This window comes from Mauremys mutica, chromosome 7 (genome assembly GCF_020497125.1).
Source record: "Mauremys mutica isolate MM-2020 ecotype Southern chromosome 7, ASM2049712v1, whole genome shotgun sequence".
In the NCBI taxonomy this organism is placed as follows: Eukaryota; Metazoa; Chordata; order Testudines; family Geoemydidae; genus Mauremys; species Mauremys mutica.
The window spans coordinates 35563451-35586535 of record NC_059078.1 but is presented as its reverse complement, the minus strand read 5'-3'; the positions used below and the strand labels follow the sequence as shown (position 1 = coordinate 35586535).

The window sequence follows — 23085 nt, the reverse complement described above, 5'->3', positions numbered from 1 at the left end:
ATTCCGGGGGCCCGGGGTCTTCGGCGGCGGGGGGCCCTTCTGTTCCTGGACCCGCCGCCGAAGTGCCCCGAAGACCCGCGGCGGGGGCCCCCCCGCCGCCGAATTACTGCCGAAGCGCAGCCCGGTCTTCGGTGGTAATTCGGCGGAGGGGGGCCCCCGCCACGGGTCTTTGGGGCACTTCGGCGTCGGGTCCCGGAACGGAAGGGCCCCCCGCCGCCGAATTACCGCCGAAGACCGGGCTGCGCTTCAGTGGCGCGTCCCGCTCCGTCTTTGGCGGTAATTCGCCAGCGGGGGGTCCTTCTGCCCCGGAGCGGAAGGACCCCCCGCCGGCGAAGACCGGGAGCGGCAGAAGCTCCTGCGCCCGGCCCCGCAAGAGTTTGCCGGGCACCCCGGAGCGAGTGAGGGACCCCGCTCCAGGGGCCCCAAAAAACTCTGGTGGGGGCCCCCTTGGGGTTTGGGGCCTGGGGCAAATTGCCCCTCTTGCCCCCCCCTCTGGGCGGCCCTGTTTGCAGCTAACTAGGCCCCCTTCCTATATAAACGAGCTCTGCACCTGTTTCAGGGGCATGATAAAGTCTATTGAAATCACTCCATTTCCAGTTTTTGTACTGCAATCTGGTAGCGTTTGTGACAGATATGACAATTTCCTGCAGTATCCTGGACAAACCTTATTGGATTATGTTTAAGAATCATAGGCGTTCATGTATTAAAAAGGGAAATGTTTATGTTTTATTGTGGAATCGTATGTAACTTCTTTAAGGGGAAGACATGGCTAGTATAAACCATAGGAAATGCTATGAACTTTTTAATAACACTTTTTAAATGTTATGTTAGGACTCTTTTAAACAACGGGCCAGACAAGAATGAACTTTTGGTTGAGTGGATTTCCTAGGGAATACAAATTTCCACTTCTGGACCCAACCTTTTGAAGCCACGTCTGAGGAGAAACCCACTGTGTATGATGGGGGTTCTCAAACTTCATTGCTCTGTGACCCCCTTCTGACCGTAAAAATTACTACACAATGGCAGGAGGAGGGACTGAAGCCTGAGCCCGCCTGAGTCCCACTACCCTGGGTGGAGGGGGCCGAAGCCTGAGCCTGCCAAGCCCCACCACCCTGGCGGGGGTGGGGGAGGGGCGAAGCCCAAGCCCCACTGCCCTGAGTGGGGGACCTGTAACCTGAGCCCTGCCACACAGGGCTGAAGCCATCAGGCTCGGGCTCAGGCTTCGGTCCTGGGCCCCAGCAAGTCTAATGCCAGGACTGGTGACCCCATTAAAATGGGGTCTCAACCTACTGCAGGGTCCCAACCAACAGTTTGAGAACCACTGGTCTATGAATTACCTATTCCCAGATCAAAGACCTAGGCTGTATAAAAGAGGAACTAAACTTCTTGTTCTGAGCAAAAGGTGTTGTGAACTTGTAACCTACATGTGGTTTGAAGGACTATTCACAGGCCAGAGCTCTTGTTAGAGTTACTGTGATCTCTCTGGTAAGCTAATTAGCATGCTTATAGGTTCTTTTATTGTTTATATGTCTTCTCTAACGTATTTACCTTTAGAATAAATATGCTTGCCCAAAAAGGGCTGTGTTGTAACTTAACTCTGTGGGTAATTATACTGTTTATAGCCACTGAGGAGAAGGCAGTCTATCTTGCTGGGGAATTCAGTGTTGGCAGGGAATTGTGCAGCCTGGAATTACCCCGGTCAGGAGGAAGAGAGTGTCTATGCCTAAGAGAGGTTACAGCTGGGGAGGTAGAAGCCTCACAGTAGATGCCCTTGCTGGATGATGGAGGGGATGTACAGGTGCAGTTACTCTGAACTGTGACAGTTATCTAGTGTTCAGAGAATGAAATTGGAAACCGTGACTCCTAGGTTCTGTTCCTGGATCTGCCACAGACTTGCTTGCTGTGTGACTTCGATAACACACTTGACTGCTCTCTGACTTTGTTCTTTCATGTAAAATGAGTGTTTCAGTGCTTACCTAGAGTACCTCCCAGCTCTGCTATGGAGTTTTGATGGATGAATATAAAGTGCTGTATCCAATAAGTGTTGATTAATCCAAGGGTCATTTCTGACAGTGGATTCCTAATGCAGGCATTACTTGGAGGCTGACAGGTAAACCATTTACTCTAATTCTAGAAGGCCTAACCACCAAGAATAGTTTCATATTTTCATACTGTCACTCAACTGAAGGTTGGGCTGATAGGAGGCCATGATATGAATGGGGGGGAAGGGAATAAACTTGGAAAGCAAAGGTGAGAAAAAAAAATTTAAAGAAATCAGGGCAGATGCAGGAAGTTTTTTGTGTTGTGTATACATTTCAGAGACATTCAAAGTAACACAGTTTAGACAAATTCCAGCTGGAAAAAAGAGATAATGGGTGAAAACAATTACACAATTGCAACAATTCTTAATTTGGCACTGCTGTGAGATTAACCAGTTGCTCCAAAATACAAAATTTGTGGGCTGTTGGGAAGGTGACACAGAAGAATAGTTTTTAGCAGGGATTAGTGTTTATGAGATACATCGTTCCAAATGTCAAAGGGCTATGGAATTTGTCATAACAGATCAAACCACTGTCTCAGACGCAGTCACCTGGATATTTCAAATGAAGTTGAAACCCCTCTTAATGCATCTAACTGAAAACCCAGAGGTCCACACTGTAAAACTATGAGAGTTTGAGAGGCTGATGATGTCTCATAGAACTCATTATGCTTTCAAAAGCATATTGTCTCCCAAGAAAGATTTTGGTCTTCCAACACTATTGTTATTAAATCAAAGTAGTACTGATATTATATCCTATTATAATATGGAGGTTGGATGGATAGAGTGAATGGATTTGATATTGGCAGAGCCATCCTTATAATTTTGGGAGGTCATAACTCATGCTATCTCTTACAATGCATAATTTTAGTCATTTTCTCTATCTGCAGGAACAAGAAGATTGTTTTTGATGGTTATGGTGGGGTGGGACTCACCACTGCAGCACCTCCCACTGGATGTCCCAGGAATCAGCTTTGCTAGCCAGTGTGCCCTCTTCTGGTGGCATCTTGCAACAGTCACTTCTGCTCCAGGGACCCACATCACTCCCAGGACCGCAGTGTCCTTTTCATGATACAGCCCTCTGCCTGTACTGCACTCTGTGCTCCCCCCTTCCAGGGAATGTCACAGTCCCTTAGTCCAGCCACTTGCTCAGCGGTGAGTGGCAGTACCCAGACTTATCCACTATTCTGGGTCCTGGCCCAGGGACCCTGTAGATGGCCACCGCTTGCAGCACCCTCTCCGACTCCTCAGTAGATTTCCCTAGGCCACTTTCCCGCAGCCCCAGAATTCTCTTTGCCCTTGCCTCAGAGCCACAGTCCACAAATCCCTGCAACTCACCAGGAGCTGCCTTTAGTTCCTAGGGTCTCTGCCTGCAGCACTGCTCTGTTTAGGGTGCTTGCTGCTATAAGCCTGCAAGGCAGCTAATCCACCTCCCTCCTCAAGCTCCAGGGATTAACTGAAACTGCTGTGCCCTGAATCTGAAGCCCTTCTTATATGAGCCAGCCCAGATTGGCTGCTCCTCGCAGCCTCTCTCTGATTGGCCACCTCCTGCGCAGTCTCCCAAGGGCTATATTAACCCCTTAGAGCCCAGTGTGGGGCAGGCATCCCATCACAATGGTATTTCAGATCATGCAAGTGAATCTATGCAAATAGACCCCTGTGCTTATACAAAGCCTCCTTGAAGTCAATAGATGAAGTCAAGACATATAATCTGAAATGACTTTGATGAGGTTCCATTCAAACACAGGAGTATGCCTACACTGGCAATGTTGGGGTCATAAGTGAGCAAAATAATTCCTCTCTGTTCCTTCTAATGTGTCTTTTGTGATTTACAGTATGAAATGAGTGATTTCCTAGATGACTGACTTGAAAGCATGTTTAACTGACCAAACCTTGAGAATAGACAGGCTGATGGTTATTGATGACAACCATGATATATGCCTGTGCCTTCAAGTACATTGTAATTAATGAAGTCCTTTACCACGTTTTACTAGTATGATCCAAAACTATTCAACTTGCACTGTGTCTCAAGAGAAGCAGAACTGAATGGATGGTAGAGACATCAGTTTGACAAATTACATCAGAATACTGTGCAAGTTGGGTTGCAATCCATCTATTTGCTTGTTTTTAGCATGTATCTGGCACCCTCCTTCCTGAAGGATCCCAAAGTGCTTTACAGACAGTAGTGCTGTTATTCATGATGTTTCTATTTCTAAGTATATACAGTTCTCCTAGGAGACAGGAGACCTAGATTATGTTCCCAGCTCTGCCTCTGAATTTCTTACTAGCTTAATTTATTTGTAGCTCACTTTCCTTATGTGTAAACTGGAGATTATACTTGCCTTCCTTTGTAGTTTCCCAATTCTCTTGTCTTGAAAATTCTATTTAGAGAGGAATATTGAAGCATGGAGGAAATCCAAAAGTCCATTGTCTGTGATCCTTGCACAGTCCATTTCCTATGGATATATTTTTGTGCTACTTAAACAGTAAGTTATTCCCTTCATACATGAAAAGAACTCATTACAATTTAGGCCCCAATCTTGCAAACACATACGTATGTTGTTATACTACCATGAGTAGTCCCATTGACTTCAATGAGGCTACTCATGGTAGTAAAGTTAACATGTGCATAAGTGTTTGAGGCTTTAGATTGTAAGCTCTTTAGAGCAGGGACCATATTTTGTACAGTGTGTGGTTGTATAGTGCCTAGCACAATGGGGCCTGATCCGCGACTGGGACTCCTAGGCATTACTGCAATACAAATAATACATAATTACAAAATTCCTGAAGTATAAATACATATTGAAATGTAGAGAATTGTTAACTTCATTGCAAAACTTCCTAACCGAGGAGTTTGTTAAACAATGTCTGTCTTTTTCAAGGTTAATGTATTTATTGACCACCTCTCATACCCTCACTAAAGCTAAAAAGAACCAACTTCCAGCAAGTATGAGCAGGTATGAAATTGCATCTTCATGGAGGATTCTGTTCATAGAGTGGTTCAAAAGAGCTGCTGCCCCACCTCCCCTGGATCAGTATGTAGTGTTAGAAATGCCACTGTTATAGCCACAAGTGATAGACCAAAAGAAGAGGGAACTGTTGCCAGGACCTCTCTATGCTATCAAATCTGCTAGTGGATAATTCTAGGGATTAAAAAAAAAAAAAAGCTATGCAGACCACTGTGGAATGGAGCAGAGCAGAAGGAAAAATTAAAACCAATGAATTTCATAGCTAAGCAGAATTTGTGGGAGATATTCCTTCACCAGGTAACTTTTTGGAAAAAGTTGGGAACTAAGTAAAACTTTCAGCTTTGAGATGCGTGGAAGGTGTCTGTGTAAAGATGTAGTTCAGATGAGCATGATTAACAGCAAACAGTATATAGGGGGAAAATATACAGAATTCAATAAATAAAGAAATACTGAGTGTAAATTTGTTCTTAATTTAATTTTGAAACCTAATTTATATGAAAATAGAACAGTTAAATATTAATTACATATGTAGCCAATAAAACAAATAACAAATCCTAATTAGCACTAAATATTAAAGTCATTAATAAGAAATAAAAGGGAGATATGAATGAACTAATGTTTCGAGGCATGTGCATAAGAAGTCAACATGAAAAGAAATAATAATTAAAAGATAATGTTAACGGGATAAAATGTTTTCACAGGATAATGGTTTCCTGGTTCTAAATAAATACCAAGGTGAAATCCAGGCATCTGTCAAAACTAAACATCAAGTTACAGACAAGATATTTTAAAGTGGGAGACATTCTCCAGTACTCTCATGGAAGCACATTATTTCTCTTTCACCGAGAAAATGCTTAATCTGTACGTTAGTCATTTGGTTTGATGGATATTGTTGCCATAGTTGGACTGTTGTTCATGGCTGTATTATTGATTAGCTGTGTTTGTACAGAACAAATTAGTTATGTGCATGTTAAAATTTGTTGAGGTTTTTTTTTTTTTACACTAAATTATTTTTTCCTCTCGTATCAGGTAGCTCTGAAATTAGGAATGGCTTGAGTTTCCAACAATTAAATGTGCACCTCATGCATGCATGCAAATTAATAATGTTGGTCTGGGGGCAAGAGCAGGCAATTGGTCATCAGGCTCATGGGGTGAAATCCTGGACCCACTGAATTAAATGGGAGTTTTGCCATTGATTTCAATGGGATCAGGATTTCCCCCCTGGTTTCTATCCCTGGATCTGCTACTGACATGTTGTGTGACCTTTGGCAAGTCATTAACTTTATCTGTTTATCTGCCTAACGAATTTATAAATTGTGAAGCACTTTCAGATCCTCAGATGAAAAGTGCTATAAAGCTGTTATTGAAAATCTGGGAAGGATAAAGCCTTTATTCAACATCAAAAATGCACAGTAGGTAATTGACATACTTACAAAAATCCTAATATGGTTTTACTTCTCATCACATTAAATAAATTACTTTTATTCTGTGATCTTTTATAGTTTCCTTAATCCAGTTCACAGTGTAACCTTTCATCTTCAACTGATCTTTCATACTTCTAGTGTGCCACTAAAAGTCGAGTACAGATTCTCAAGTGCAAGAGGGCTTTAAAAAAAAAAAACTAACCAAACATTCATCATTGAAGTCCCAATGTGTGACAGCCTCGATACTGTCTCTGGCAGGGGTCCCCAACACAGTGCCCACGGGCGCCATGGTGCCCGCCGGGACGTCTAAGTGCGCCCGCGTACTGGCTGGCAGACAAGCATCCGCCGAAATTTCGGTGGCGACGCCTCTGGATGACGCTGCTTGTCAGCGGCATTTCGGCAGATGCTCATCCGCCACCATGGTCCTCCATGGCTCGTCGTCTGAAAAAGGTTGGGGACCACTAGTCTATGGCTTGTAATTTTATACTGGCTAGAGGACAAAAGCACTACTGCTCTCTGCTGGCTGAATTGTAGCTGCTTGCATTCATATGCAGGACTGCTTCTCCTTTGACTACCTGGCTCATGATGGAAAAGGGCCAATATAGCCCCTCTTTTCCTTTTAAATAAAACATGAATCACAGAGCACCCAAGTGGAAGTCATTCACAAAATACTTAATCTTTATTAAAAATAATAAAGCTAGAGTCTCTCTCATCCCTTTTGTACACATTGTGATAACTAACTTGTTTGCTACTGGAATGACTCACTGCAAAGCATATCTAACAATAGAGACCTGAGATCTAGCCCTATTGTTGAGAGTGCAGCCGGAGATGTATTACAATACCATGATGCATTTAGGAATATATAGCATTTATTATGCTGCACTTATCTATTGGCATATCAGATCAAGTCTCCTGCCTCTAGCAATTGCCAGTAATGTGCAATAGTCTGTACTGGTGGGAGCTAACTCTGGAGTTCAATTTGTAGTTGCTCCTCTGCACCTCTTGTTCTAAAGCATGTCACAATCCATATATTTTGTATAGCAATTATTTGACCTACCAGTGAAATGGCAGCTGTCTAACATCTCAAGCAACCCACACAACTTAGCACAGAAAAAAGAAAGGGGCATTTAGGTGGCAGAGTGTAATAATCTATCTTTCAATTTGGCCAAGAATTGTAATATCCACAAATAATGAGGACCTCTGTGTTACATCTCATGTAAAAGACAGCACAGTGCCTTCTAACCTCATGCAGGGCCACTGATTCTGTAGTAACTCAGGGTGACATCCACTGAATTGTCAACAGGAAGCATTTAAAGTATGGCTTGGAAAGTCACCAATCCAAGTATAGAGCAAATCCAGCCTTAATGTGTAGAGTGACAGGCACGGGCAGCCAGGACCGGCTCCAGGGTTTTTGCTGCCCCAAGCAGAAAAAAGAAAAAAAAGAAAAAAGCCGTGATCACGATCTGCAGCTCTATCGCTGCCACTTCAGTCTTTGGCAGCAATTTGGCTCCTGATCCTTCGCTCTGAGAGGGAGTGAGGGACCCGCCGCCGAAGACCCGGACTTGCCGCCCCTCTCCTTTGGCTGCTGGGGTGGTGCCTGGAGCCGGCCCTGCGGGCAGCATAGCTTCTGCTGGCAGCCTGGGTGGGGCTGTGAGCTCTCTGTGCCCCTTTCCAGCTCTACCTATTTGCAGGCCCCTTTCCACTCAGCCCTTGCTCTGTGACAGGGCCGTAAAGGGCGGGCGAAGTGGGTGTTGCTGGCTTGCAGAGACAGAGCCACCTCAGCTGCTGTCCCCATGGACCCAAGCGGCAGAGATGAAATGGGCAAAGTGTCACCCGCAGTAAAGGAAAACCGGTGGGTGTGTGTCCAGGTGCTGCCCTTTGCTCCGCGCTGGGGAGTCCTGCAAAGGAAGGGGGAAGGGCCAGGGAGATGAGAGGAGATGAGGCCTGTGCAAACTCTTCTGTGTTCTTGGGGCAAGAGACTCTTCCACCACTTCTATCGTCTCCCCCCGGCCCGGTCCGGCGCAGCGCCCCGTTCCTAGCTCCTGCCCCCCAGCCCAGGGCCCCGCCCCGCAGCCTTGCCCAGCCAGTGCCGCCCGATCCGTCCTGGGCCGGGCCTCTCGTGTCTCCTCCTCCCGCCCGCGGTGCGGGGCGGCTCGGCTCGGCCCCGCCCCTCCCGCGGCGGAGCGCTGGCTGGCAGAAGGCGGCCGGGGGGATGTGAGTAGCTGACGCGACCCGGGCGGGCCCGGGCCTTGTTAGACAGGCGGGGCCACGCCCGGCCCCTCCCGGCACGGCGCGGCGGGGGCCTCGCGCCCTGAGTCGGGGACAGTGGTTGTGGCGGCGCCGGGAGGGAGGGCGCAGACCCCGGGCCGGGGGCGGGGGCCCCAGCGCCCCAGGCCTGGCAGCACGGCCGCGGCCCGCCGGAGGCCCCATCAGGCCCCCCCCATGGTCGCTGTCTCCGCCCCGTAAGCAGGTGGGGTTGACTCAGAGCCGGTCCGGCAGGCACCGGCCTACATCGCCCCGGGGGGCGGAGCCCGACAGGGACCGTCCTTGCAGGTGACGGCAGCGGGATTTGAACCAGCGCAGGAGGCGCCAAGCGCCGGCCTCCTGCCCAACCCTCCCCCCTTACCTGTCCCGCCCCGCCCCGCCCCAGGGAGACCCTCCCTTGCTGCTCCCCTCCCAGCTTCCTCTGCAGCAGCCTTTCACCCCTTGACCACGCCAAGCATCTTGTTTCTGCAGTACCCCTCGCTCCGGAGTGTCTCTGTTTCCTCTCCCAAGTCAGTTTCCTCCACTTGTCCAACATCAGCCTTTTTTCTCTGACCTGCTTCACTGTAGCTCCACTGTTTTGTACCACAGTCTCCATGACTGACAGCTCTTGGTGGAACAGCCTTTTTGCGTTGCTCTGCTTCATCCATTGGCTATCTGTTATTATAGCTCATCTGACCATCCATCTTTCCTCGCGTCTCATAATCTCTCTTTTCCGTAGCATTATTATTCTTGGCATTATTTTAACAGATGTAGTCAAGGTGAAATGTGATCATTTTTAAAAATGAGTTAAAAGTAGTTTCAGATAGTACACCTGCTCCTGAACAACTGTCCATAAATTATGTAATACATTTTTGGTGATTTTCAAGACCATTTATAATACTTTGTAACACTGGTAATAAACATGCAAACTTAAGGACCCACCCACTTGCTAAAAGTTTAAGTAATTTATGGAGAACCCAAGAGTACCCTTACCAATTTTTGTGGTTTTACAGCAGGATGGACTGATTTCAATCACCATTTTTAATAATGATTTGAAATCAACAAACAGGAAACTTTGATTTAAATAATTGATTTTAATCTGTTTTTCCATTTGTTCTTCTGATTTTCCTGAAGAAAGGTTGACTCTCATTAGTCAATAACCCTTAAAAGAAGTTGACGTGCAGTTAAATATAGCTTTTACACTAAATTTGCTACTTCATTTTGCTAAGTAGGAGGATAACCATATCTATACACATTTATTTAAGCAGTGTATATAGCTTAGCATACATTTATTCAGATTCTTAATTTTTACCTTTTTATTATGTTAGATAAAGACAAATGATCCATTTATTATTTACTAGATTAATTTGTGATTTGTGCCAACCTGCAATTGTGTGGAAATTGGAATACAATTTAAAAAGCACAAAAGCAGCATTTTAAAATTGTTTTTATTAAGTAAACCAAACTGCCTTAAATGTTTTGGATACAGAAGAAAAAAAGTAAGTTATTAAAACATGTTTTGCATTGAACATAAATAATTTATTAATCGCAGGTATTATCGTGGTTAGTAAATTGAACTGATTGTTTCTGGCACTGTCTTTTTCAAGATTTTAGAATTAATAGATCTCATCCTCTCACACCTTGTTTTTATTCATAGATTGGAAGAGGAAAACAAGCTTTTATGCTTTTTAAGCTTCCATTTGGTTTCTTAACTTTGTATGAATTAGTCTTTGAACTAAACTAGTTGAATATACTGAAAAGAAAAATATATTATCTCTACTACTGTCAAAAGCTGGTTGTAGCACTTCAACAAACTTTGGTTCCAGATGCTTAGCTTAGTGACTTTCACCAGTTCAGTGATTTGACTTTCTTTAAAATTTCGGCAGCAAATGTATTGCTTAATATTTTCTTTATTTAATGTACATGATTTTAAAAGAATCTAGTAAGTTTAGGCCTTAACATTAGTTTGCCATAATTTCAAATTTAATTTTAAATACTTTTCTTTAAAAAATAAACAGTTAATTTAAATAAAAAATCCATTTTAAAAAAAATGAATTTTCATCCATCCTGAATTACAGCCATATTTTCCTGAGGTTTTTGTGTGTGTTTAATTTCTCTCCATTGTTGTGTGAAAAATAACCCATGGAGACAAAAGGGAGAACTGATTATAAAAAAAATGGTGTCTGATTCTGGAAAGTACCCCTTCCCCCAATATTTTTCCTGTTATCTCCAGGAATTGTAGGTATTAATTTTAACTATAGTAGGTAAAATATTTTTAGATTGAGGTGTGATTTTAATAAAAATGTTCTTTTAATTCTGCAAGAGGTACAGTTTGTATGAAAGACAATAGAACAATCACAACGTGATTCTGTAGTCCTGACTCAGGAAGAATTTCTAACAATCTCTGTGGAAGTTTTGTGTGAATCAAGATTACAGTTTGGACCCTAAATTTCCAGTGTGTTTTGTATTTTCATACAGTTTTAGGTTTGGTTGAGCATCTTTCCTTAGTTATATACTTAATGTGTAGGAACAGTACATTTTGACTTGTATTTAGAAACAAAACTTTGAAACTTGAGCCCAGTAAATCAAAATAAACTTTAGATTATGTCAAGTGAAAAATTGGACCTACCTTTTAAAATTTAAAATGGGTTAGTGTTTAATCAACTTGGAAAAGGGTGGAACAGGTAGAAATGGAACTCAGTTTTGTCAATAATTGAATTTAGCGCTGGAATGAGATAATGTACATAATCATTTGCATCTTCTTTGTATGTTTTGACATACTGCTTCATTCAGGTGCTTGGACATGAGTAGGGCCCTACCAAATTCACAGTCCATTTTGGTCAGTTTCATAGCCAGGGGTTTTAAAAATGAGTCAATATCACGTTTTCAGATGTTTACAGGTGTTGTAATCTGTGGGGGTCCAAACCCAAAAGGCAGTCAGGATGGGAAGGTTGCAAGGCTATTGCAGGGGGGTCATGGGATTGCCACCCTTACTTCTGCCCTGCTGCTGGCAGTGCTGTTGCCTTCAGAGGTGGGCAGCCAGAGAGGAAAGCCTGCTGGCTGGGCACTTAACTCTAAAGCCAACGCTATGGCCAGCAGCAATGCAGAAGTAAGGGTAGCAGGGTTTGGGAGGGTGCGTTATCATATGTTTGGTTTTCCCAGCAGTCTCCCACCCGAGTCGGGGAGATGACAGCTGGAGCCACAGCCTCCCCGCATGGTTCTCTCAGGCAGAAACGGCTCCATCCCACTCCCTGCCCGGCTGCCAGGGAAAGTGGCCAAACATGCTGATAGGGAGGCACAGGGAGTGAAGGACAGAGCCCCTGTCCCTCCCTATCCCCAGCAGGCCAATCCGGGGGTACTTGACACCCTCCATATGTTATACCAATATAATAAAAACCAGCAGGATCTTATTAAGAGGGATAAGGCAAAGATGCCACATTTATTGTAAATACCATAACAAAACAAAAGACAATGTTTTCCTACTTGTTTCTATTACTACTTATTCCTTATACACACACACACACACACACACACACACACACACATATATATTCATCCACACAATCATTCATTCAGGTTCTGTATAGATGTTATAGTTACCAGCCTAGATGTTGCTCATGCCAAGTTACTGGCCAGGTATCTTGGTCATGAGGATGGAGCTGAGTCTGTGTCAGATGCATCTGATGCTCCTGGAGGTTGGTATCAGAACCATAGACTCAAAGTCCTTATTCTTTAGAGTCCAGTTTTATAGGGATTTTTCCCTATGTTAGTTGATAGGAGTTGCTTCATTCTGCTGTTGCTAAATCAATCAGCAGATGGCTGGCTCCATTCTGTCAGATGCTTGTTTTTTCTTCCTTTGAGGTGGTGGGGGTCATCTGGTTGATCCCACTTGACACCTTCTTCAGCCAACACTGAATTCTTCAGACTGGTAACTCCCTAACCATTCATTTATTGTTTAAACTAGGCATGCATTCACATACATTCTCTATCTTAATCACATCTATTTCACTGTCTCGTTACCTTTTGGGGTGTTACCAATTTAGGTGAGACTCCCTGTCTTTTAACAAGCTGAGATGAAAACTTACAGAGGGTGGGGGTCTCTATCTATGCACTATAACAGCTACTGTTTTGGCTTACTTAGAGTTAATTAATGTTTAACAAGTTTTATACAAAGTATTTCTTTGAGCAGGCTTCACACAGACACAGCTGGTGGCTTGCAGGTTAGAATCACAAATTTACTTTTAACATAAACCTTTAGTTATAAGGCATCAATTAACAATAAGTTATTTTTCATATAAACCATGTCTAATATAAACCTTCTTTAATATCCCTACACATACTCCTCTACGTATCACCTCTGAGACAAGGTTTTGGAACTAATTAATACACAGTAATAAGTCACCAGGAGCAGATGATGTTCATCCGAGAGTTCTGAAGGAATTCAAATATGAAACTGCAGAACTATTAACTGTGGTATTTGACCTATCACTTAAATCAGCTTCTGTACCAGATGACTGGAGGATAGCTAATGTGATGCCAATTTTTAATAAAGGCTTCAGAGGCGATCCTAGCAATTACAGGCCAGTAAGCCTAACTTCAGTTCTAGGCAAATTGGTTGAAACTATAGTAGAGAACAGCATTATCAGACACATAGCTGAACACAATTTGTTGCGGAAGTGTCAACACGGCTTTAGTAAAAGGTAATCATGGAACACCAATCTATTAGAATTCTTTGAGGGGTCAATAAACATGTATACAAGGGTGATCCAGTGGATACAGTGTACTTGGACTTTTAGAAAGCCTTTGACAAGGTCTATCATGAAAGGTTCTTAAGCAAAGTTAAGGAGTCATGAGATAAGAGGAAAGGTCCTCTCATGGATCAGTAACTTGTTAAAAGACAGGAAACAACGGGTAGGAATAAATGGTCAGTTTTTCGAATGGAGAGAGGTAAATAGTCGTGTCCCCAAGGGATCTGTACTGGGACCAGTGCTGTTCAACATATTCATAAATGATCTGGAAAAGGGGGGAAACAATGAGGTGGCAAAGTTTGCAGATGATTCAAAATTACCCAAGAGAGTTAAGTCCAGAGCTGACTGCAGAGAGTTACACAGGGATCTCACAAAACTGGGTAACTGGGCAGCAAAATGGCAGATGAAATTCAATGTTGATAAATACAAAGTAATGCATATTGGAAAACATAATTCCATTTATACGTACAGAATGATGGGGTCCAAATTAGCTATTAATACTCAGAAAAAGAATCTCTGAGTCAATGTGGATAGTTCTCTGAAAACATCTGCTTAATGTTCAATGACAGAAAAACTAATGGAATGTTAGGAACCATTAGGAAAGGGATGGCTAATAAGACAGTAAATATCATAATGCTGCTATATAAGTTCATGGTAAGCCCAAACCTTAAATACTGCATGCACTTCTGATTGTCCTATCTGAAAAAAGAAAAATTAGAAAAGGTACAGAGAAGGGCAACAAAAACGATTAAGGGTATGGAACAGCTTTCATATGCGGAGAGATTAAAAAAACTGGGACTATTCATTTTATAAAAGAGACAGTGGGGGGATATGTTAGAAGCCTATAAAATCATGAATGAGATAGAGAAAGTGAATAAGGAATTATTTACTCCTTCACATAACACAAGAACCAGGGGTCACCCAATGATTTAATAGTCAGCAGGTTTAAAATAAAAGGAAGTACTTCTTCACACAATGCAGTCAACCTGTAGAGCTTGTTGGCCAGTGATGATGTGAAGGGCAGAAACATAACTGGATTAAAAAAGAATTAGATAAGTTCCTGGAGGATAGGTCCATCAGTTACTGTTAGCCAAGATGGTCATGGGTGCAACCCCATGCTCTGGGTGTCCCTATGTCTCTGACTGCCAGATGTTGGGACTGGATGATGGGATGGATCAGTTGATAATTGCCCTGTTCATCCCGCGAAGCATCTGGTGTTGGCCACTGTCAGAACACAGGATACTGGACTAGAAGGACCATTGGTCTGACCTAGTGTGGCCATTCTTATGTTCTCAACAAGCCAGACAATGGCCCCACTGCTTAACGTGGGGTGAGGTCATTAGATTTTCCTTTACCAATCATTAGGAACAGTGATGGTTATATTTTTTTTTCCTTAAGGCCTCACAGAACTGAGCTGTATCATGAAGTTCCACCAACATGCTGGCCTATTGTATATTCTCCAGACTACAACATCACATTTATGGGATTGGAGAAGCTACATCCGTTTGATGCAGGGAAATGGGGGAAAGTAATCAATTTCTTGAAAGGTAACATAATGACAAGGTTACACTTATTATTCAACTTTTGTTTAAGTGGTGTTAAACTGACACTTATGCAAAATGGAACAGAAGTAATTGCATGCAGGCTCTATAAACATTAACTATAGTTATTGCTAATATAGACAATAGCTGCTCTGCATTACTGTCTGTCTTGCTTTTACTTTCTGGGCAAACCATGCTTTTTTTCTTTTTAAATGTTATCACCTTTGTAATACTTTAGTGTCTGTGAAACCACAAACTTAAATCTCAGCAAGTTTAACTTGCCCTTAACATTTCTTATGTAAATTGAGGTCCATGCACTTTACACTGTTGACGCTCTTGCAAGTGAGAATTTAAAAACTGAGATTCTATCTGAGCTGCTTGGACATTAAACAAACTGCAGCAGTTTTCTTTAAAGCATGGTTTGCTCCACTGTCCTTGGCACTTTCTTCCCCACCAATATTTTGCCAAGAACTTTCCACCCCAGTTGTGGCTGCATTTCTGTGGTGCTGTGTGTATGTAGAGTGAAACTCACATAATGGTTGTCAATTTCACTCTGCCATTGGGTTTGAAAAACAGCAGGAAAAATAACTAGTTGGTTAATTTTATTCTGACCCACTGCTGGGCAAAACTATGAGCAACAGCAAAAGTACAGGAGCTACCTATATAAAGACTCACGAAGGCAGCAATGTATTAGTAGGTTATTTTCAAATCGTAAAAGCTAGAAACATCTTTAATGGTAGCTTAGCATGCAAAATTCCAATCACTGCAGAAAGTTCCCTACTTTTCAATAACAGAGGATCAAGTGAATTTTTCAGACTCTGCCAAAGTACTTCAAAAACTGTATATGGTAGAGAAGATCCCAAATTCATGCCAATAAAACATTTATAACAAACCATATAAACTATTCTGTTTGTGCTACATATTTTAAAGATAAATTAACGTAAAATTGTTTGAGACTCTTAAACATGTTTGCCTGTTTTCACATTGCATCACCTGTGAAGTTGGTATTAAGAATCGAACTGTTGGACTCTAACAGGGGACTCTTATGCTTGTGCTGATTCAGGTGTAGAAGGCAAAGGCCCTATGTTTTTAGAGTACAAAGCATCCTGTTGGTACTCAGTAAATTATTTATCCTCAGAACAGGTGCAATACAGGATGAAAAAGTGCAAGTATACCAGATCTGCTGCATTCACATCTGTTAGAGTTCAATCTCGATACCCATTTAATTTTTAGTCTCTCTGAGACTATCATAAGGAAGGCCAAATTAATGCCAGTTGACATATGTATTCTGAGAGACTGCCTTTTGACATATACTATCAAACACTTGTCAGACACAGATGACCCCTATCCACAAAAGACCACTTTATCAACTGACTCTGTTCTGTTTTTCAAACCATAATGATGTAATGAACATTTTGACATTTAATGTACTTAGTGTTCATTGTGGTTACAAATTGAATACTAAATGTTTTCTATCAGTACTAGATTACAAGGTGATGAGAGGGGAAGATAAATTAATAAAAGGTTGTCTTTATAGACTGGAAGCAGATGCTGTTTTGCAGTTCCAGTTACTATTTATTTTAAAGCTAATCCTGAAACTAAAACTGCACAATGGCTCCAATTCTACTGAAATGAATGAAAAAAAATCTTTCTTATGCATTGTGATCCTTGTAAACATGTAAAATACTTGACTTCCAAGGGGAAGCACTGAGTATGACTGAATGTAACTGGAGCATTTTGCTTGCTTCAGTCTCTCTTTGGAACAGTATAGCAGAAGAGAGAACATTCCACCCTGACTCTTACCACTAAAAAAGTTTTAATGACTAGCTTGCTGCATTAAATTATATATGGTGTGAATCTGACTTACTGTTGAGATTGCTGATGGAACCTAATCTATTTCAAATTAAGTAGCAAATTACATTTCAGGAAGAAGGAGACAAACTGTGGCTTGCATATATCCATCCCTTACTATTTCATAATATTGTGATAATTAATGTTTGTAAAGTGCTTTGAGATCATTTGATAGAGGCATAAAGATTAGCGTCCTGAGAGGCACTAATATTGCTGTTTACACAGATGAAAAGTTCTGTGCAGAAATGCTGTTGGGAATTTCAAATATAAGAATTAAGGTCAGAGCTTGTAAAACTTCAACACCTTTTCACCCGAGGACTGAGATTACTTGGCCAGGTCAAAAACACCTATCAAACACACCATGCCCAAGCCAGTGGCCCACCCAGAGCCATGCCTATTGCATTGAAATTGCCATATATTCATTCTTCCGTCAATAAAGCAACTCTGCCTCTGCACATGAATTAAATTCTTCCCCTCAAGGGTGCATTGAATGCATTCTGATATTCTCCCCAGTTAATGAATTCTGGGATCTTTCCCAGTCCCCCTCTTCAATCAATGAATCTTGACTTCCATCCCCTCCATCCCCCAATTAATGAACACTGGGGCCTTCTGCCTTTGTTGAGCTCCTATGAGGTTGCTGCCCTTCTGGACACACTGGTGTTTCTTCCAATTCCTCTTCTTCATATGGACACTTCTGCTTTTCACTCTCCAGTTCCTCAAGGAAAAACTGATGGCCCCAGACTCTTTTCCCCCCTTCTCCCATTTCGTAGACGAGAAGGGCACTCTGTTCCCTGCATCCCCTGACTGGAAACCTACTAGAGGCATTTTGGCTACTCTGTTCTGATACTTACTTCTCCCTTCAGGGAATAAGTTATCTCCTTGGCCTTGCTCATCTAGGAAAAATTTCTACGTGAGCTGGGTGAATTGGCAAGGTGGGTTTTTCAAGCCTTGGTCAGTAGGAACACAGAAGTTCTACCAGTACAGACTTTGTTGCAGATATTCTTTTATACCATGCCAGTGGAAACAAAATCCGTCAGATTACATTCTTTTTGCAACTACATTAAGAAGGCTTTTCACAAAGTGTAGTTGCTCAGCAGACACGTACTATATAATATAAACAATTATAGAGACAAGGTAGGTGAGGTAATATCTTTTATTGGGCCAACTTCTGTTGGTGAGAGAGACAAGCTTTCAAGCTTACACAGAACTCTTCTTCAAGTCTGGGAAGAGCTCTGTGTAAGCTGGAAAGCTTGTCTCTCTGCAAGCTTGTCTCTCTCACCAACAAAAGTTGGTCCAATAAAAGATATTACTTTGCCTACCATGTCTCTCTAATATCCTGGGACCAACATGGCTACAGGAACACTGCATAAACAATTATGTGATGATCACTGGTGTTATACTTCTAACAGCTGATCACCGTAGATAAAGCATGCATAACTGTTCTCCACCATGGGCATTGCTTAGCCATCCTTGATGCACTGAAATGAAGTTTGGTGTACCATCCAGAAAATGTATCCACATATGTCCCTGCTTGCATTAAAAATATCACATATATATATACACACCCACATACACACATATATCCATGTACAGACATCTTGGGGTGATATTTAGGAAAGCAGTAGTTTGTACTGGTAAAACTTAATTTTATGTAAGCCTGTGGGCCACCAAATATGGAGAGCAAGTAATTGCTTCCAGGCGTCCGCAAATTAAATATCAATAGGGGTTTGACAATGTTAAATGTAATAATTAAGCCTAGATGTTCACGTCTTATGAGAACTCCCTAAGTAATTATTATTCTTTGAATTTTGGTATTTCCTGCTCTGATGATTCAGTGAATTAAATGTCAGTGCTTGACTGTGGAATTAGAGGTGTAAAATATACACCTCTACCTCGATATAACGCTGTCCTGAGGAGCCAAAAAATCTGACCGCGTTATAGGTGAAACCATGTTATATTGAACTTGATTTGATCTGCTGGAGCGTGCAGCCCGCCCCCCCCCTCCCCGAGCGCTGCTTTACCGCGTTGTATCCAAATTCTTGTTATATCGGGTGGCGTTATATCTGGGTAGAGCTGTATTAAAGAATCAAGGTGAATAATTGCTGATACCAGGACCAGAGTTTTCAAATTGTATCCATGTTTAAACTATGAGTGCCCTTTGGATATTTATTCTGGTGTTTAGCCTCATTTGTCTTCTATTCTAAAACCTTCACTGCCTACCTTTCCTTTCCAGTTTAAACAAAGAAATTAGCACTTTGAAATTATAAAGTGGCCTGTGAGCATTATTAAATTCTTATCATTATTTTAGTTTTATCCATAAACAATTTTGTTATATTATTTATATATGATTAATAACTTGTGTAGAGTGTGTGTCTGAAGCATTTATTAGCACTTTGAATCAAAAGTCCATTTAATGCAAAGTACTGTAGGAGCTCCAACACCTACAAGCCAGATTCTAAAACTGTAGGGAGAAAAATTGGAAAGTTCAACAATGCTGAATAACAGTTTTTCTTCCTCCTTTTTTTCCCCTGCTGTTTCAGAAGAAAAACTAATTGCAGATGACTTGATTGTACAAGCACGAGAAGCTTCTGAAGAAGATCTGTTGGTTGTCCACACAAGACGCTACCTGAATAAGTTAAAGGTGCTGTACCCACTGGTTATCTTTTAAATTTTTTGGAATTTATTTCAAGCAGTAGATGTCCTGCCACTGGCATAATGTTGCTTCCTTCTTTCTGGTCAGTGCCTGTTATTAATGAACCAGCAAATTCCAATTCAGCAGTTTACCAGAGCTATAGTCTGGATTTTCCCTCTAACTTTTTAACTCTTTTTCAGAGCTATTGTTTCAAAGTTAGACCTCTATTTGTCATAGTGCACAACATTTAAAAGTTCAGTGATAATTGTTGAAATTGGTACTGGAAGTCGAGTCTTTACATCAGCAGAGTTGACAAGCTGTCAGTAATCTTGAGATTACGTTGGATACAGACTAGGACCTCTATCTTGACGTGAAGGTGCGACTGAGCAATGGAGCCACTAAGACTGTTATTAACTGTATCCTAAAATATTTTCCTTCCTTTCCTAGCAATAAGTGGCAGCATAAATGAGATCTAAACATAATCTAGACTAGAATATTTCTGTTCTGTATTTGGGGAAAAAACAGATGATACCATATAGTGATGATAACACTATTGCTATTCCACTTTTAACTCTGGAGGCTGTTAAACAGAAGCTATTAAAGCTAGACATTTTAAAATCAACAGGTCCAGATAATTTGCATCCAAGAGTTTTAAAGGGCTGGCCTAGGAGCTCACTGGACCATTACTGTTGACCTTCAATAAGCCTTGGAGCAATGGGGAAGTTTCAGAAGACTGGGAAAAAGCCTATTTTGTTCCAATTTTTAAAAAGGGTAGTTTTAGGCCTATCAACCTAACATCAATCCCTGTCAAAATAATGGAGCAGCTGTTACAGGACTTGATCAATAAAGGATGAAAGGAGGGCACCATGATTAGTGCAAATCAATATTAATTAGCTCCTGTCAAGCTAAATTGATATCTTTTCTGATGAGATTACACATTTGGTTGATAAAGGGAATAGTGTTGATATAATATACTTAGACTTCTCTAAGGTGTTTGACTTGGTACTACACAACATTTTGATTAAAAATCTAGAACAATATAAAATTAATATGGCACACATTAAATGGCTTAAAAAGTGGCTAACTGAGAAGTCTCAAAATATAATTGCAAACAGGGAATCATCTTGAAGCAACTCTGTTTCCACTGGGGTCTCACAGAGATTGCATTTTTTATCATTGACCTAAAGAAAACATAAAATTATCAATGATAAAGTTTGCAGATGATACAAAAATTGAGGGACTGGTAAATAATGAAAAGGACAAGTCACTGATTCAGAGTGATCTGGGTCACTTGGTAAACGGGGCGCAAGCAAACAATATGCATTTTGATATGCATAAATGTAAATGTATGTATCTGGGAACAAAGAATGTATGCCATATTTACAGCATGGGGGATTCTATCCTGAGAAGCATGGACTCTGAAAAAGATTTGGGGGTCATAGTGGATAATCAGCTAAACATGAGCTCCCAGTGTGATGCTATGGACAGAAGAGCTAATGCAATCCTGGAGAGAGAAAAAAAAATCAACTGAAGCAGGTTATTTGAAATTTGTTAAATAATTAAGCAATATAATCATGTTAAGATATATACAAGTATTTATACTAATACTACAAATACAGATCAGCAGAATGAGTGCTATACGTTTTTATATCAGGAGGTAGCCGTGTTAGTCTGTATCCACAAAAACAACAAGGAGTCCAGTGGCACCTTAAAGACTAACAGTTTATTTGAGCATAAGCTTTTGTGGGTAAAAAAACCTCATTTCTTCAGATGCGTGGAGAAGAATCTGAAGAAGTGAGGTTTTTTACCCATGAAAGCTTATGCTCAAATAAATCTGTTAGTCTTTAAGGTGCCACCAGACTCCTTGTTGTTTTTATACATTTTTATAGTTGTTTCCAGGTTCCCTTCAATATCTTTTTTAGCTGTAGTCAGTCTAAAATTGAAATATACAGAAGACAGCTATATGCTGTAATATATATATATATATATATATGCATGCAGAATGACAGCTATATGCTGTAATATATATATATATATATATATGCATGCAGAATGACTACTAACAAAGCAAAACTTAATGAACTTATAATTTCTCTGGTAGGCTTATCTGAAATGTAGATAAATGTCTTATAAATGCCTCTGAGACAGAAGCATTTGCCAACATAAATCCTTCCATTTAGCTTTTCTGTCTAACTTTGATTCTGAAGTTATATTCTCTTCCCTCATCTCCTTTGAAAATCTGCTTTTGCTACCTCTACGATGTTGCCCATGTGTTCCACTACCTTAGCTTCATGGCTAAAATCCTCCTCTGTGCCTTCCTCCCCTCTTGCCATGACCATAGCCTTTCCCTTTGGCTTCCCATGAGCTCTTCAGATTCCAGCATGTCCAATAAGTCACTTCCTTCTTTCTCACTTGAGCTATCATTGTTTATTATACAACCCAAAGGACTAGGAGCATCCTATATAATTTACCAGCGACAGGGTCCCTCCCTTCCAAAGTGTTTAGAGCAACACCACAATTGATAACAGACATATAGTCCTGCCACTGTTGGTACAAGATGTTTCTTATTCATAGCTCCTGGCATTTGGGACAGCTTTTCTTTGGCTCTGAACTTAGACTTTCCTTTTCTTAACAAAAATTCCAGTTGAAAATGCCTTTTAAATCCCCTTATCCCTTTACTAGAATTTTTTGTTTTAACTTTGTAACTATATTTTCTCTGGAAAGCATTTTGGAATAAACTTTTATGAAAGACAGTGGACAAAATAGAGTTGTATTTTAAGTATATCAGAAAAAATCATAAGCCTAAAAACAATTGGTAATCAGACTGCTACCAGCCTCATTATAGAATAATCTTGTGTAGAATGTAGATTACCCCTCAGCGTGGTAGACAAATGTACGGTTGTCACAGAAAGTGTGGGAAGAGGATTAAATGCTCTGGGGGAAGACTCAAAATATAGAAGGGAAGATGAGAGAGACTACGATGCTACATAGACTATGGGTGCTGGTTTTGCTTTACAGCCGTGTCACCCTAAAATGTACATAATCAAAAGCAATACTTTCATGTTAGGTTTTCCAGTCACTTAACCAAAGTGAGTTTTGCCCTTGTAGTTTGATAGCATCCAAACCCCCAAAGGAACTACATCTTTATTGCATACCTTTGAACACACCATAATAATAATAAAAAAGGAGACATTGCATAATGGCAAGTGAAATGTGCAGGAGTGAAGACGTTTGGTGGGCTGCTCTCAAAGGAGAGGGCTCAAAAGTAGACTTTACCATGAATACTTCTATCACTTGGAATGGACTTAATGTAACTGGTTGGTTGTGTCTTATTCTCTTCTGCAACATACTTAACATGTTGAAGTCATCCTGCTAATTGTACTCATTTTTGTTTTTTCTTGTGCTCCAGGCAAAATGACTTTTTGGCAAATTTAAGTGAGCATAAGGAAATTAGTAACATTTGAAACACAATTAATTTACTCCATAGCTCTAGGGTTCTAGTCTTTACAAGGGTAAGTTCTGTTTTATTTTAGAATGAAGTGCTGTAGTAGTAAGAGTAAATGTTGAATAGAGCATTAAAAACAGAATATACTATACTAGTTGTTCTTCTACAAATAATAATTGCTTAATGGGTTCAG

The 23085-nt window shown here is 41.2% G+C and overlaps 1 protein-coding gene across 6 annotated transcripts in view; it reads left to right on the top strand.

Moving 5' to 3' along the window:
- HDAC11 (histone deacetylase 11) overlaps positions 1-23085 on the top strand; it is a 120049-nt gene that overhangs the window by 17135 nt on the left and 79829 nt on the right. For 2 of the 6 annotated variants that reach the window (XM_045024960.1, XM_045024958.1), the window contains exons 2-3: positions 14822-14970; positions 19356-19456. In XM_045024960.1, coding sequence (XP_044880895.1) covers positions 14822-14970; positions 19356-19456 — 250 coding nt within the window. Of the gene's footprint in view, positions 1-8138; positions 8284-8531; positions 8646-8785; positions 8902-14821; positions 14971-19355; positions 19457-23085 lie in introns of those variants that run through there. The other 4 variants (XM_045024957.1, XM_045024959.1, XM_045024961.1 and 1 more) reach the window with 4 other exon arrangements.